This window comes from Microtus pennsylvanicus, chromosome 2 (assembly GCF_037038515.1).
Source record: "Microtus pennsylvanicus isolate mMicPen1 chromosome 2, mMicPen1.hap1, whole genome shotgun sequence".
Taxonomy (NCBI): Eukaryota; Metazoa; Chordata; class Mammalia; order Rodentia; family Cricetidae; genus Microtus; species Microtus pennsylvanicus.
In genome coordinates this window covers 5067320-5081924 of record NC_134580.1, presented here as the reverse complement: position 1 = coordinate 5081924, position 14605 = coordinate 5067320, and the positions used below count along the sequence as shown (strand labels likewise).

At 54.8% G+C, this 14605-nt stretch overlaps 3 protein-coding genes across 10 annotated transcripts in view; all 3 read left to right on the top strand.

Annotated features, from left to right (window-relative positions):
- Arhgap39 (Rho GTPase activating protein 39) overlaps positions 1-6171 on the top strand; it is a 98153-nt gene extending 91982 nt beyond the window's left edge. For all 3 annotated transcript variants that reach the window (XM_075959676.1, XM_075959674.1, XM_075959675.1), the window contains 5 exons: positions 2237-2310; positions 2891-3090; positions 3759-3850; positions 4616-4785; positions 4923-6171. In XM_075959676.1, the coding sequence (XP_075815791.1) occupies positions 2237-2310; positions 2891-3090; positions 3759-3850; positions 4616-4785; positions 4923-5117 (731 nt within the window). In that variant the 3' untranslated portion in view covers positions 5118-6171. The remainder of the gene's footprint in view (positions 1-2236; positions 2311-2890; positions 3091-3758; positions 3851-4615; positions 4786-4922) is intronic.
- Positions 6172-6314: 143 nt separating this feature from the next.
- On the top strand, positions 6315-8711 carry C2H8orf82 (chromosome 2 C8orf82 homolog). 2 transcript variants are annotated; one of them, XM_075959728.1, is made up of 3 exons: positions 6315-6500; positions 6924-6972; positions 7169-8711. In XM_075959728.1, exons 1-3 carry the CDS (start codon positions 6339-6341, stop codon positions 7612-7614), a joined length of 657 nt encoding a protein of 218 aa, XP_075815843.1. In that variant the 5' UTR covers positions 6315-6338; the 3' UTR covers positions 7615-8711. The 2 variants fall into 2 exon arrangements, with proteins under 2 accessions (XP_075815843.1, XP_075815842.1); XM_075959727.1 differs by having other exon boundaries at positions 6315-6972; positions 7169-7615.
- Positions 7896-14471, top strand: Lrrc24 (leucine rich repeat containing 24). Of its 5 annotated transcripts, none has more exons than XM_075959703.1 (6): positions 7951-8031; positions 10424-10533; positions 11085-11329; positions 11530-11808; positions 11951-12119; positions 13280-14471. In XM_075959703.1, the coding sequence occupies exons 3-6, from the start codon at positions 11150-11152 to the stop codon at positions 14212-14214; spliced, it is 1563 nt and encodes a 520-aa protein (XP_075815818.1). In that variant the 5' UTR covers positions 7951-8031; positions 10424-10533; positions 11085-11149; the 3' UTR covers positions 14215-14471. The 5 variants fall into 5 exon arrangements, with proteins under 5 accessions (XP_075815816.1, XP_075815820.1, XP_075815818.1 ...); XM_075959704.1 differs by having other exon boundaries at positions 7976-8031; positions 10159-10533; XM_075959701.1 differs by lacking the exon at positions 10424-10533 and having other exon boundaries at positions 7896-8031.
- The last annotated feature ends 134 nt before the right edge of the window (positions 14472-14605 follow it).

The window sequence follows — 14605 nt, the reverse complement described above, 5'->3', positions numbered from 1 at the left end:
TGAGGTCTGTTTCAAACAAACTGGGCCAGCAGGAAACTGCAAAGCATGGTGGGCTTTGCAGGCTAGGCCAGGATGACATCTATAGAAGTGGAAATTTGTTCTTGCTCAGGGCCTCCCAGGCTGCCCTAGCTCAGACTGCTCATGGGGACAGTAGTAGAAAGAGACCCTGCTTGCCTAACCACCGGGGGCATGGAGCTGCATGTATACCAACCGTCTGTGAGTTGTGGCCACAAGGTAGGGGTTGAGTGTCTGTGGAACTTGAAGCAGAACTGGGCAGAGCCCTGGAGCTCAGACTGTCAGGTAGAGAATCTGGGAGCATTCATTCCCAGGACCATGCAGAGTAAGCAGCAGCAGACACAACAAACCTCGGGTACACCCAGCTGTCTTTGAGGCTTACAGCCTGCCCAGATTCCTGCTACAGTAGTAAAAACTCTGGAATGCCACTCATCTAGGGCTATGGTAAGCCATCCATCACACAGAACTGTTACGTACATCCTGGTGGGGGTTCTGGCCAAGGTTCAACGAGGTTAGATTGACCTCCTCTTAAAAGTGAAGGTCTCTGTGGAGTGGCAATGACACTGTGTGATCCGCTCTAGACACTTAGCAAGAGCTGAAATCACTGCAGCTTCCTAGACTCATGTGGCCCCAGCCTCAGGCCTAGGCTAGCAGCTACCGCCACCGCAGCAGCAGCTGTCTGCTTACCGCTGGCTTCTAGGCTTCCAGCACAGCCATTCTCAGGCCTCCGCGAGATAGGCGTTATCTCCATCTCTGTCCTACAGAAACACTGAAGCACAGTTTTTCATACCTACTACCAGCTGAGAGGTGATCGGAGTAGGGTTTGCTCTGGTCCTGAGTGAGCATCAGATGAAGCAGCACTGGGTGGGCAGAACAGGAGGCAACAGGCTTAAGTCCATTCCATTGCTCTCAGACCCCATCTGCTGAGCTGAGCCAGGGCAGTGAAAAGCACTTAAGCGCTCTCCATCCTTATAAAATAAGGCAGCCTCATGGCAATCATGAAGGGCAGATGGCCTGAGGGAGAAGCTCTAGTGCTCTCTAGGTGGCTGAGGACAAAAACCACGGTGATCTGCCGGAGTCTGTGGATCACTTGGAACCTGGGGCAGATTGTCCAAAACTTAAATGTCGGAGAGATTTACAATTATTTTGGTTAGAAAAGAACCATTTTACATATGTGAATAAAACTTGTGATAAAGGTTCTCATGGGCCATAATATACTTGTGGAATGAGTATACTTATATAATTATATATAATAACTGTATGTATATGTCTCATATATGTGTGTGTTCTATATGACACACACATATGTATATAAAGTTGGGGATCTAAGGACCTCTCCAAGACCTCGGATGTCCATAAGGAACTGTCTCCTTTCAAAGGCAAAGGTACTCCCAATCATAGACTTCACAGCTGCGGGTAGTAGAGGCAGAACCTTCCAGGGAAGGGGTGTCCATTTTCCAGAAGTACACAGCTGGTGTCTGTCCATGACACTTCTTGGCATGTTCTGTCATCTGCCACCATCCTTATTTGCTGGGACAGGTTGGAGACACTTGACACCTACCAACACTCCAGTGTCACTAGCTCTGCTGCAAGGCATGAGTTCCAGAAAGCTCCCTACCTTGAGAGAGGAGGCCAGACCTTCAGCCCTGTCGTTTTCTTACCCGCTGGTTAAATAGAGCACTGGCACAGAGCATTGGCATCTTCTGCAAGCTGTCTTTCACTAAGAGCCAAACTTTGGCCACTCTCTCTCTCTCCCTGACACTCTGCTCCTAACTTCACTCCCTCCCTAAGGACGCCAGAGCTGCTGGAGAACTGCCTTTGCCCAAGTGCTGACCAAAGGCACCAAATGCTTCATCCAGAAGCCTCTTCCCCTGGGACCAGGGAAAACCAAAGGTCTTGCTAGGGTCACCTAAGGAGGAAAGGAAGTGGCATTTGAAAGCCTGGGACCCAGGGTGTGCTCTTTGTTCCCCTGTTCTTCCTAGAAAGGCTGGCAGAGGGATTTCTCCTACCCTAGCTTCTAGAGATGGGGGTGGGGGGAGTGTCTCTTGCCTCTCCTCTTGGGTCTCTGCTCTAAAGGACTGCCTATGAGAGAATATGGGCTACTATGTAGCTCAGGGGTGGATGAGAAGCTGGCCACATCCCAAAACCCTTATAGTTGCTTTTCTGAATCCCTGTGTCCCACATGTCCACCTCAGGCTGACTGCCACCCTTTCTCTTCCAGGGGTGGCAATAAGCACCTATGCGAAGTACTGTTACCACAAACTTCAGAAGGCAGCCCTGACTGGGGCCAAGAAGGTACAAATACTTCTGGGAGAAGTAGGGTAGGGTGAATGGCTCTCCTGCAGTCCACACACAGACCTGATGGAAGGGCAGTGAGACCAGTGGAGCACTGGCAGGCTGCAGAGAGCCCCAGCCTGGATAGGAAGGCTTGCACCTGTGCTTCCACAGTCTCTTGCCCTTCAAGGGCCCCTGACCATACCTGGGCCTCCAATGCAAACAGGTACACATACTAGACAAGGCATCAGGTAGGCTTCCCAAGTAAGGTGCTCTACCCACCTGGCCATACCCAGCCTCCTAGAGCCTGGGAATAGCATCCTGGCTGCACTGTCCCTAAGAACTCCAACTGGCATGGTGAAATGCAGCAGGCAGGCATTGCCATATGGAAGCCTGTGCTGGAGACCCTCACCCCTCCACCTTTCTGCATATCTGTAGTTTGGAGTGTTGCAGATGGCCTAATGGGAGATGCCTTTAGTGACTTGGGTTAGCGTCTGGGTTGTCCCTGATTCTTGTTGGGCCAGGACCCAGAGTGATGGAGAAGAGATGAAAGAAGGAGGCTGAACTACAACAGAACCTGAATGCTGAGCTGTTTTCACAGGGCCTGAAGAAGCCTAATGTGGAGGAAATCCGACATGCCAAGAATGCAGTGTTCAGCCCATCCATGTTTGGCAGTGCACTGCAGGAGGTGATGAGCATGCAGAAAGAGCGCTATCCTGACAGGCAGCTGCCCTGGGTACAGACGCGGCTCTCCGAGGAGGTGCTGGCACTCAACGGTGACCAGACGGAGGGCATCTTCAGGTGCCTTACCAACACCAGATTGTGGGTGGGGAAAGGGAGCACAGGTGTGTGTTCACTATATATCTCTAATATCAGGGACCATAAAGTCTAGAGGCCATTTAGCCAAAAGGGACAAAACAGTGTCCCATCCAGAGGAGGCAAGTTGACTGTTACCCCCCAAAATAGCAGCATGGCCAACCAGAGACAGCCAACAGAGGTCCAGAGGATACCAGCAAGGACATCACCTATGACAAGAGCCTTAGAGACGGCATGCAGCTGGCCAGACAGCTCAGCATCACCAGTGCATCCTGTGTGAACAGGGATGTGCGAGACCGTGCAGTATCAACCATTGTAATGACTTGCCTGTCAGGATCAGGGATGCCCAAGTCCCCAAAGGATAAGTAGGGAAGCCAAGGGCTGCAAATTTGGGCTTTCGTGGCCTACAGAGGGAGATAGCTACACAGAGAAGTCAGCAGAGTCCATGAAGGGAGAATGGCCCCAGGAGAATCCCACACCACTGACCCAAATGCATGAAGCAGGATGCCCCCAAAAGAGCAACAAGGTCCTAAGTCACCCCACCCTACATGAGAGAATCAGGTTGGTGGGACCTTGAAGCTTTCTGCCACTTCAAACTCCAGCACTAGGGTGAGATGATTTCCTCTAGTCTGAGTCTTGGCTATACTCTCTAGGGTCCCTGGTGACATTGATGAGGTGAATGCCCTGAAGTTGCAGGTGGATCAGTGGAAGGTACCTACAGGCCTGGAGGACCCCCACGTCCCTGGTGAGCCCCAGACATACTTAACAGCTGGGCAGGTGTTGGCCTGCATGCATATCCCAGAAAGTAGATCACCATTCAGGCTGGGATCCCTGTCCAGTCATCCACCCCAGGATCACCCTGCTCCTCTGTCCTTCTGTGGCTACATCTCACCATCCTCTTTCACCCCCTGGAAACTATTTCTTAATGAAGTGATGTCTCCCCATCACTTCTTTTTTTTTTTTTAAAGATTTTATTTATTTATTATGTATACAACATTCTGCCTCCATGTATGCCCACATGCCAGAAGAGGGCACCAGATCTCATTACAGATGGCTGTGAGCCATCATGTGGTCGCTGGGAATTGAACTCAGGACCTCCGGAAGAGCAGCCAGTGCTCCCAACCACTGAGCCATCTCTCCAGCCCCTCCCCATCACTTCTAGACATCCTCCCACCCACTGGACCTACCAGTGTACTTGGCCTACCCAGGGTTCTGCCCCTGCAGAGCAGCCCAGCCCACAGCTCCTGGGGCATTTTTAGACAACTCCTTCTGAGCACAACCCTTCTGAGAAATTCTGTTTTGTAGTCATTGTGGACACACACCTATACCACCAAAATTGATCCCAGGTTCTCCATCAGCTAGTGTCTCTGGGATCTGGGCTCAGTCTCAATAGCCTCCTCCATACCCTCGCACATAGTACACACACCCTATGTCTCTGGATGTGGTCTCTGGTGGATGCTTGGCTTAGGGGCCCCCAGACCAAGACCATCTAAGACACTCCCATCCTCAGCATCGCTGCTGAAGTTGTGGTATCGGGAGCTGGAGGAGCCCTTGATTCCTCACGAATTCTACGAACAATGCATTGCGCACTACGAGAGCCCGGAGGCTGCAGTGGCCGTGGTGCACGCGCTACCGCGCATCAATCGTATGGTGCTGTGCTACCTCATTCGCTTCCTCCAGGTACGTTTGCTCTGCACCTAATGCCACGCCAATGCCCACCTTCCATCCTACCCAATCCACCTTCCCCACCAACCCCTTAATAACCACTCCCACCCTCCACTTCGCTCTCCTCTCCCTACTCCGCTCCCCCCACTTAGGTGTTCGTGCAGCCAGCCAACGTAGCCATCACCAAAATGGACGTCAGCAACCTGGCCATGGTGATGGCACCCAACTGCCTGCGCTGTCAGTCGGATGACCCACGCGTCATCTTCGAGAACACGCGAAAAGAGATGTCCTTTCTGAGAGTGCTCATTCAGCATCTAGATACCAGCTTCATGGAAGGCGTGCTATAGCACTCGGGCTACGGACACCAGCCAGGGTGACACCCAGGGAGGTGGGAGGGAAGGCCCCAGCGGCGAGGCAGCATGCCAAGCCCCGCCAGACGCCCGCCCTGCCCCGCCCCCAGACCCTCCTGGGCAAAGCAGCCCGCCATATCTCGCGGCCAGTTCCTGCGGGCTCAGTATCCGACCGCAGGCCAGCCCCGAGAAGTGCCTTCTGTTTGCCGGAGCCGAGCAACACTGCCCTCCTGGTCGGCCGAAGCACATGCCGCGTTGCTCAGGGCAACACGACCTCGTCCCCTCTCCAGGGCAGTCTGCCACTAAGGCTCTTGCCCTGATCCCTCCTACCCTAGTCTAGGGGCCTCTAGCTGGGGCCTGAAGGAGACTTAGAGCACTCTAGAGAGCTGTGCTAGCCACCACTAGGACACGGTCCTGTCGTCCCAATGCCTTTGGTCCTGATGGCCCAAGGTCTTTGTGCAAGGGGAGACCCCACACCAAAGCCCTGTGGGGTGGGGCCAGGGCTAGGTAGGCGTTCTTGGGGCGGGTGGGGGAGGGCGAGAGGCTTTTGTTTGTTTGTTTTGGGGGGGTTGTTTTTGGTGTGAGTCCAGAATCTAACCCGCACCCAGCCTACTTGTGTATAAAGATATAAATAGAACGACAGATGTCAGAACTAAGTTTGCTAAGGACATAGTTTTAACCAGATGCTATTTATCTCTTGAACTGCCATTGCCGTCCTCGCGCTGAGCAAGTTAGCACCACCTTTTGACCTCGCGGCCTCTGACCAAACTACACCCGGGCGGCGTGCGGATGGGACCTAGACTCGTTCGCATTTTCCATTCTGGAATCTGACTTCCAACAGTTGTCAAACTTCATTTCTCCCGTTTATATATATATATATATATTTTTAGAGTTGTTTTTATTTATTAAAAACAAAAGTCCCGCCCTGCCGAGGCCCACAGCCCTCTGGGGCGGGTCCTGGACCTCTCCAGCGGCCCGGCCGCAGGCGCTCTCTCCGACGTGTGGACTGAGGCGACAGCGCTCCGTGTGAATAAAGTTCAAATGCACACTATGGTTGCCTGAGCCTCGGGTTACTTCGGAAGCGGTGAAGGGTGGGGGGCGGGGTCCACATAGCAGGCCCTCCTTCCGGGCGCCCCGCCCCGCTGAGCACGTGCTGCTGGCGGAACCCAAAGCATCCGGCGCAGCGCCGACTGTGTGACCTGTTTCCGGTGTGGAAGGATGTGGCCGCCTTGCAGGTCACTGCGTAACTTGGCTCTAGCCTTGGCGAAATCTCAGGGAGCTCGGGCCTGCAGTGGGGACGAACGTGTCTCCTATACACAGGGCCAAAGCCCGGAGCCCAGAACCCGCGAGTATTTCTACTACGTGGATCACCAGGGCCAGGTGTGCCTGGCGCGTGCCAGGGAGGAGTCTGAGGGAGCTGCCTCGGGGCGGGGAAGAGTTCTAGGGCCGGGTGCTACGGTGGTGTTGGACCTGACTTTCAGAGCCCAGGCTGGGAGCGGGAAGCCCAGAAGCTGCCCCTCCACGGCATCGCCATCCCGCCCCACCCCCAGCAGGCAAGCACCAATCCCAGAGCTGAAGGCTCGCTACTGCCGGAGCCCAGCGGCCCGCAAGACTGCTTTAGAAAGGGGGGCGAGGGGGCCGCCGCGCGGGAAACCTGTATGTAGGCGTGGGCGAAGTCTGCGGGGCCCTGACACATGCACCCTCGAACACCGTATACAGAAAAGCAAGAACAGCGACACAACACTGGGCTTGGGGCTTTCTGTTCAGGATTTACTGTCCACTGTCTGTCCCTTCTGTCCGCAGCTTTTCCTGGATGACTCCAAAATGAAGAACTTTATCACCTGCTTCAAAGGTATTGCTTGCTGCACAGCTCCCTCAAGCCTCTCTCCCTCCGCCCTGCCAGGTCTCCAGCTCCCCCACTCCGCGGGCAGCCCCCAGCCCCAAGGGGGCCGGTAGTCTCCCGCCAGTGCTGGTGTGCCCCAGGGAGAGGAGCCTGTCTGGGGAGCTAGGTCACCAGCGAGAACAGTCGCTCCTTTTTCTTCCCACAGACTTGCAGTTCCTGGTCACTTTCTTCTCCCGGCTGAGACCTAACCACAGCGGGCGCTATGAGGCTTCCTTCCCCTTCCTCTCTCTCTGCGGCAGAGAGCGTAACTTCCTGCGCTGTGAAGATCGGCCCGTGGTCTTCACGCACCTGCTGGCCCCCGACAGCGAGTCCCCTCGCCTCTCCTACTGCGGCGGCGGCGAGGCCCTGGCCATCCCCTTTGAGCCGGCTCGCTTGCTACCCCTGGCGGCCAACGGGCGCCTGTACCACCCGGCACCGGAGCGCGCAGGCGGCGTGGGCCTAGTTCGCTCGGCCCTGGCCTTCGAGCTCAGCGCTTGCTTCGAGTACGGACCTGAATCACCCACGGTCCCCTCTCACGTGCACTGGCAAGGTCGCCGCATCGCCCTATCTATGGATCTGGCCCCGCTGTTGCTCGCTGCCCCGCCGCCCTGAGCCTCCAGTTGGGGCTGGGTGGGGAGGGTTAGGGCAAACACTGGGCTTCGTAGTACTCGCAGGTTACCCCTCGGTCCCAGACTTCCAGGTCGACCCAAATGTCCCCAGTCATCTGCACGCCGGTGACTGAGTGCGCGTGCGCGCAGAGGTGCGCCTTGGGCCTCGTTAGGTTGGCGCTGTCCAAGGTTCTGGTGCGGTCCCGCTATTCTCGGTCTCTACAGCAGTCCCCTCTCCGCCACCTCTAACCCTTACAACCGGTCTAGCATCCCACGGATTGGCCTGCTCTGGTCACGTCAGGCTGGGCGGCAGGCGCAAGGCGCGCGTGAGCCGGTGCGCGTGCGCGCCCACCGCCACCCCCGCCGCTTTTCCAGTCTAGCAGCCGCAAGCACCGCGGGGAGTCGCTCGCCACTGGAGCAGGTGAGGGGGGGGGGTTCCTGGCCCAAGGTCACCAGGCTTGGGGGCGGGATCGGGACCTTTTAGGTTCTGACTGCTGCACCAAGGAAAGGTCAGGCTCTCTGGCAACGGGGAGAGGGATGGAAACCACGCCCTCTGTGAGCAGGCTCTGACCCACTGGAGAGGGAGGGGTAGGTTAGGGGAGGTAGTGCTGGTTTAAAGCGCCTGATCTCGAGGGCTGCCAGAGACCTCAGCTGGGGCTTCGCGCTGCGCCCGAGGGAGGATCCAGGGCTCCTCTCCACCCACCCTCTTCCCGCCTAGATGATCCCTCAGGAGACTGACGCCCCACTCCTCCTGCCTAGGTGTAGGGGTTCGTGTCCTGATAAAAGGATTTCTGGCGTATCTAGTAAGGGGCCCTCATTCCTGTCGTGGCTGTCTTGCACTGATGCTCATCTGAGCGACCACATGAGCAGCAGCTCTGATCCCCAGTGCACAGATCAAGGCTGTGCTACTGAAGGCTGGACAGATGCGCAAGGCCTGGAGCTAGGGACCAACCAGTCATTCTTGCTCCAGGAAATTAAACCCAGAAGCCTTGCAGATGTCCCAGCTTCTTGGGGCTCCGCGTGTCCTGAGATATCTAGGAACTGTCTTTGCCTGCGCCAAAGCTATTCCATTAAAACTACTGCTCTGCTGCCTCATCTCTATTGACTTTAAATGACCAAGTAACTTACAATTGGTGCGAAATTGAAACAAACACCAAGGCCACTTAGTACAGTTCAACTTGAGCACAGCAAGGAGACCTAGAGAATAAGCAGGTGCGAAAACGGTAGGCTGTGCCAGATGAGGAAGACAGTGTGCCCTTGCTCCTGTCCTCCTTAACTTTAGAAAAGCGGGCTTCTCTGCCTGGGCACTACCGTTAAAACTGAGCATTGCGCCTAAAACCCTACTCTAGTCCTTGTGCGCCTAGGTCACAGATACATTTTGTAAACTGCTGTAGAATGCCCTTCCTGATAGTTTCAGAGGTTACTGCTCCTGTATTCTACTTAGGGAGCTAGATACCCAGTTGGTACAATAGGAGTGTAACTCACTAGGATGTTGTGTGCTAAGTCTGTGCTTAGTGTGCAGGAGATACCAAGGCCAATTCCCAAAAGGAAGAGGGAAAGAGGGGGAGCAGTTTGTGGCCTAAGGCTTCCTCCCACATCCCAGCTAGTACACACAAATACTCCAAAGATAGAGGCCCCCTGGAACCAGCTTGGGGGCGGGGCATAGACTCTAGGCCTCTGAACTGATTCTCCTGTTTGGCTTATCCCTCAGTTCTCTAGAGAATTACCTGAGGAAGCTAGACGTGATAGTGCACACCTGTTCATTTGCCTTTTGGGAGCATGAGCAATAGTATCTCAAGTTCAAGTATAACATGGGCTATATAGCAAGACTCTGACTCAAAAAAAATTAGAAGTAGTGCCGGGCGGTGGTGGCGCACGCCTTTGATCCCAGCACCCAGGAGGCAGAGGCAAGCAGATCTCTGTCAGTTCAGTGCCAGTCTGGGCCACAGAGCGAGTTCCAGGACAGTCAGTCCTGTTACACAGAGAAACCCTGACTCCAGGGGGAAAAAATTAGAAGTAGCAGCCAGGTACTAGAGAGGCAGAGGCAGGTGGATCTCTATGAGTTCAAGGCCAGCCTGGTTTACATAGAGTTCCAAGACAGTCAGGGCCATAAAGAGAAAGACCCTGTGTCTGGGGGGGGGGGGGGGGGTTAAGAGCACTGGCTGCTCTTCCAGAAGACCCAGATTTGATTCCCAGCACCCACATGCTCAGAACCATCCCAACTCCAGTTCCAGGGGATCTTGAGGGCACCAAGCACTTATGAGTTGCACACACATTCTTGCAGGTAAAACATTCATACATGTAAAATAAGTAAATTTAAATGAAAAAAATTGAAAAAAAATTAGAAGTAAGCTGGGCATAGTGACACAGGCTTTTAATGTCAGCACTCTGGGTTTGGAGGCCATTGTGGTCCACATAATGAATTCCAGGCCAACCAGAGAAACACACTAGACCCTATTTATTTAAAAGGAAATAAGCCATATGAGTTACCTTAGGGAAAATCCTAACTCTTAAGTAAGCTCTCCACTCACCTCCATCTCTACAACAGGAGGATCACGGGCTGCACCAAGCATCACCAATCATGACAAATGAACCTTAAGGTGGGGTCATTTGGGTCAAGGTCGTGTGGTACCTTTGCTCTTCTGATGGGGCACAGAGGTTTCTGCTCAGTGATGAACTTTATGCCAGCAGCCACTGAGTGAGACCAAGGGGGCACGTCTGCCCAGAGCCTGTTCTTTTTAGTTAGACCCTGGACTTGGGAACCCGGGCAGTTCCCAAGCCTAAATTATGTACTGTTGCATCCGGGAACCCAGGAGAGCCCATCTGCGTGGAGATGAACCCGTGTGGTGCCAGTGACGAGCAGGACAGTGCAGGCGCGGGAGGAATGCTGTGCTAGGCAGAGACCGTCAAGGAAGGATTCTCGGTTTGTTCTGTTTTCCTTTTTAAAAACATTGTTTGCATGCGTGGGTCAGAAGTGGAGGTCAAAAGCGATCTTTGTGGAGTCAGTTCTCGTCTTCCACCAGGTTGGCCAGGCGGGTGGCTTCACTTGTGTAGCCATCTTGCCTGCCCCTCATACAAATTTTACCAAGAGAAGACGTTAGGCTTTTTTTTTTAAAAAAACAGAGTCTCACTATGGAGCCTTGATCCACTGGCCTCAACTCAGAGAGATCCGCCTTCCCCTGCCTCCTGAGTGCTGTTTGTAACTTTTCAAAAGTTACACAAGGATTGTATGTAGACTTCCATCCACGTTAATAGGTTGTTTCTTACTTTTGTATTTTGAGACAAAGTCTCACCGCAGTTCAGCCAGACCGGCCTGGAACATATTGCTTAGACCTAACCTTGAATTCACAGCAATCCTGCTGCTTCAGCCTCCCCAATGTTGCGATTAAGAGCATGACCCACCATGCCAGGCGTTCCATTCCTGCTCATGCGCAGGCTGGATAATGTTAGCACTGGCCTGCTAACCTGTTTCAGGAGGCGCATCCCAACAGGGTCCAGGCCTTGGGGAAGCCACAGCTTCCTGGTGGGGCTCGTCGGAAATGACCCCTGGGGCTCCCCCAGTGCTGCTTCTGCTGGGACTGCTGTTGCTGCCGCTGCTACCTGGATACCCGCCCCGAGCCACTGGCTGTCCCGCTGCCTGCCGCTGCTACAGCGCCACTGTGGAGTGCGGCGCCCTACGGTTGCGTGTCGTCCCACCGGGAATCCCCCCAGGGACGCAGGTGGGCACTATGTGGGACTGGAGGGTCTTGGATTGGAGTAGTGGGTTACAAGTGCCCACCGCAATGGAAAAGATTGTGTGAGCCTCAGAGGTGAGGTGGAAGGTCACTAGGGTGCTGAGGTAGGCAAGTGGGATGGGACACGCCACGGGAGTGGGACTTGCCCCACAGTGAAGTAATCCTCTCGTCCCCACAACCTTCAGACGCTGTTTCTGCAAGACAACAGCATCGCGCACCTGGAGCAAGGCGCCCTGGCGCCTCTCGCTGCCCTGCGCCACCTCTACCTGCACAACAATACCCTGCGGGCGCTGGAATCGGGTGCCTTCCGTGCACAGCCGCGCCTGCTTGAACTGGCGCTCACCGGCAACCGGCTTCGGGGATTGCGAGGCGGTGCATTTGTGGGCTTGGTCCAGCTACGCGTGCTTTACCTGGCTGGAAACCAGCTGGCGAAGCTGCTGGATTTCACCTTCTTGCACCTGCCGGTGAGCGACAACTGCCCTAAGTGCGGGATCTTGCTGTGATGTCAATAAACGCACTTCTGGTGGGAGTGGTTGGGGGAGAGAAATCAATATTGTCGAGCTTCCTAGGGCCCTTTTGCCTGACAATCTGCTGTCCCTACTTCAGCGACTGCAGGAGCTGCATCTTCAAGAAAACAGCATTGAGTTACTGGAGGACCAGGCCCTGGCTGGGCTTTCCTCCTTGGCCCTGCTGGACCTCAGCAGGAACCAACTGGGCACCATCAGCAGAGAGGCCCTGCAGCCTCTGAGCAGCCTACAAGTCCTGCGCCTCACAGGTAACTCTTCCTTTGGCAAGGGTCTCTTCTAGCACCAGTAGGGAGAAGCAGGCTCAGCTATACAGGAGGTTCCTATGCTAGGAACAGAGAACACTCCACACTGTGGCCACAACAGCCCAGGGAGTTCTCAGGCAGAACCAGGTTCTTAACTTCACTGCAGAAAAGAATTCAGAATAAGCCAAGATGTGACTGAGTTGGAGTTTATTAAAGGGGACGTTAACATCTGGTTTTGATGGCTTTGGAAATTACATCTCAAAGGGTATGGTGGCGCTAGCCTTTAGTCCCAGCACTCGGGAGATGGAGGCAAGAGAATCTGAGTTCAAGGCTCTGGTATACAAATTGAGTTCCAGGACAGGCAGGGCTTCACAGAGAAACCCTGTCTGGAAAACAATCAAAACTTAAGTGAGATCACAGGGTGGTTCCTCTGCACTGGATGGGTGACCTTACTGTAAACAAAGGTTTAATCCTGTGATTCCCCCAGAAATTACCTACAAAAGGAGTAAGGTCATTCCTGAAGATCATATTTATATATGCTTAGGCCTTAAGTATGGCTTGCTGCCATTTTAACGTTCTCCTATATTTAAAAGGAATATTGTTATGTTGGCAATCTTCGACCCAAGATTAATGTGCTGTAATCTCACCTGGTGAGCTCAGCCAGATCCTACGGAGACTTGCCTCCCTTTCCGGGCCCCTGTAATTCTCCCTTTGTGTCTTGCTTCACTATGGCAACCCTGAGCACTCCTCTGCAGGGTCACACCAGAGCCCTCAGCCTTGGTAAGGGACCACCAGGGAGAACTGGTAGAGTACCAGCTCATGTACCCGGGTAAGGAGGACAAGTACCAGTTCCACAGAGTAACTTAACAGAGCTGAGCAGCTTCTCATCAGAGCTGGCAGGCAGAAACTGGAGTGCCTTGACAACAGCGTCTCAGTGATGCTGGAATGTGCAAGGACGTGGAGACTTGCAATGGGACATCAGAGAAGCGGATGCTCTTTCAGGAACTGGGATCACACACATACCCCCCCCCCTCCCCTCCTAGGAACTTGGACTGAGGGAAGATGGTAAGGGTCTGGGACTCCATAGGTATCTGTAAGAGGGGAAAAGGGCTTCTGTCTGCACAGCAGAACCATCTCTCTACCTAGGCTGTGTTCTGCCTACACAGAGAACCCATGGCGATGTGACTGTGCCCTTCACTGGCTGGGCTCTTGGATCAAAGAGGGGGGCCGCCGGCTGCTGAGCTCCAGAGACAAGAAGATCACATGTGCAGAGCCCCCACGCCTGGCGCTTCAGAGTCTACTAGAAGTATCTGGTGGCAGCCTCATCTGCATCCCTCCCTCTGTGAACGTGGAGCCCCCTGAGCTCACAGCTAACCTGGGGGAGGACCTGCAGGTAGCCTGCCAGGCATCGGGATACCCACAGCCCCTGGTGGTCTGGAGAAAGGTGCCCCAGCCTCGCGATGGCAAACCTCAAGCCCAAGCCCAGCTGGAAGGTGGGACATCAGGCTTGGGTGGGCATGCGACCCGTGACACCGGCAGCGGCATGCTCTTCCTCACCAACATCACACTGGCTCACGCCGGCAAGTACGAATGCGAGGCCGCCAATGCTGGCGGCAAAGCGCGTGTGCACTTCCATCTCCTGGTCAACGCGTCCCGGCAGCAGTCACAGCAGCCACCCGCCCCGCAGGGCCCGGCTACACGCCCTGTGGGACACGAGCCCCGGCACGAGGCGGGTAGCATGGCCTTCCGCGCCCTGGGCCTAGCAACGCAGACAGCGATCGCGGCAGCCATCGCGCTGCTGGCGCTCACTGCGCTCTTGTTGGCTGCCATGATCTGCCGACGCCGACGCCGGCGGAAAAAGGTGCCTGCGCCGCCGGGGGAAGGCACACTGTTCGTCAACGACTATTCAGACGGGCCTTGCACCTTTGCGCAGCTCGAGGAACTCCGAGATGAACGCGGGCACGAGATGTTCGTCATCGACCGTTCCAAGCCCCTGTTCGCTGAGGTACCGCCTGAGGAGGCGCCGGAACAAAACCCTCCCGAAGGGCTCATGTCTGGGCTACGCCTCCCTCCACGTGTCGCTTATGAGATCCATTGCTAAGTCCGCCGCGCGTGTCAATGACGTGGGCACCGGGGATTGGCCGGTGCAGCCCGCACCTGTTCATTAGTAAAGTTGAAGCCGCGCAACAGCGCTGTGTGTAGGGGCCTTCAGGTCGGGAGTCGAGCTACAGGGCGGTGTTGGGGTCGTCAGGTCGGGAATCATGGATCTGTGAATGTCAGGGGCCATGGATAAGGTGTCCCCAGCTGCCAACTCTGGCGGCTCACCCTGGCTCTGGACCGTAGGAATAGTGGGATAACCTAGTGAGGAAATGGGGCAATTGCTTGGATAATAGTTTGCACCTTGTGATGAGGCAACACCAGAAACATAGGGAAGTCTTTCCCATCCAATTAAGACAGACAGACACACAGACACACACACACCAAAAAAAACA

Coding starts and splice junctions, on each gene's coding strand:
- C2H8orf82 (XM_075959727.1), top strand. CDS start 6,339: ATGTGGCCGCCTTGCAGGTCACTGCGTAACTTGGCTCTAGCCTTGGCG. Junction 6,973..7,168: donor CTTTATCACCTGCTTCAAAG/GTATTGCTTGCT, acceptor TTCTTCCCACAG/ACTTGCAGTTCCTGGTCACT.
- Lrrc24 (XM_075959701.1), top strand. CDS start 11,150: ATGACCCCTGGGGCTCCCCCAGTGCTGCTTCTGCTGGGACTGCTGTTG. Junction 11,330..11,529: donor GAATCCCCCCAGGGACGCAG/GTGGGCACTATG, acceptor CACAACCTTCAG/ACGCTGTTTCTGCAAGACAA. Junction 12,120..13,279: donor ACAAGTCCTGCGCCTCACAG/GTAACTCTTCCT, acceptor CTGCCTACACAG/AGAACCCATGGCGATGTGAC.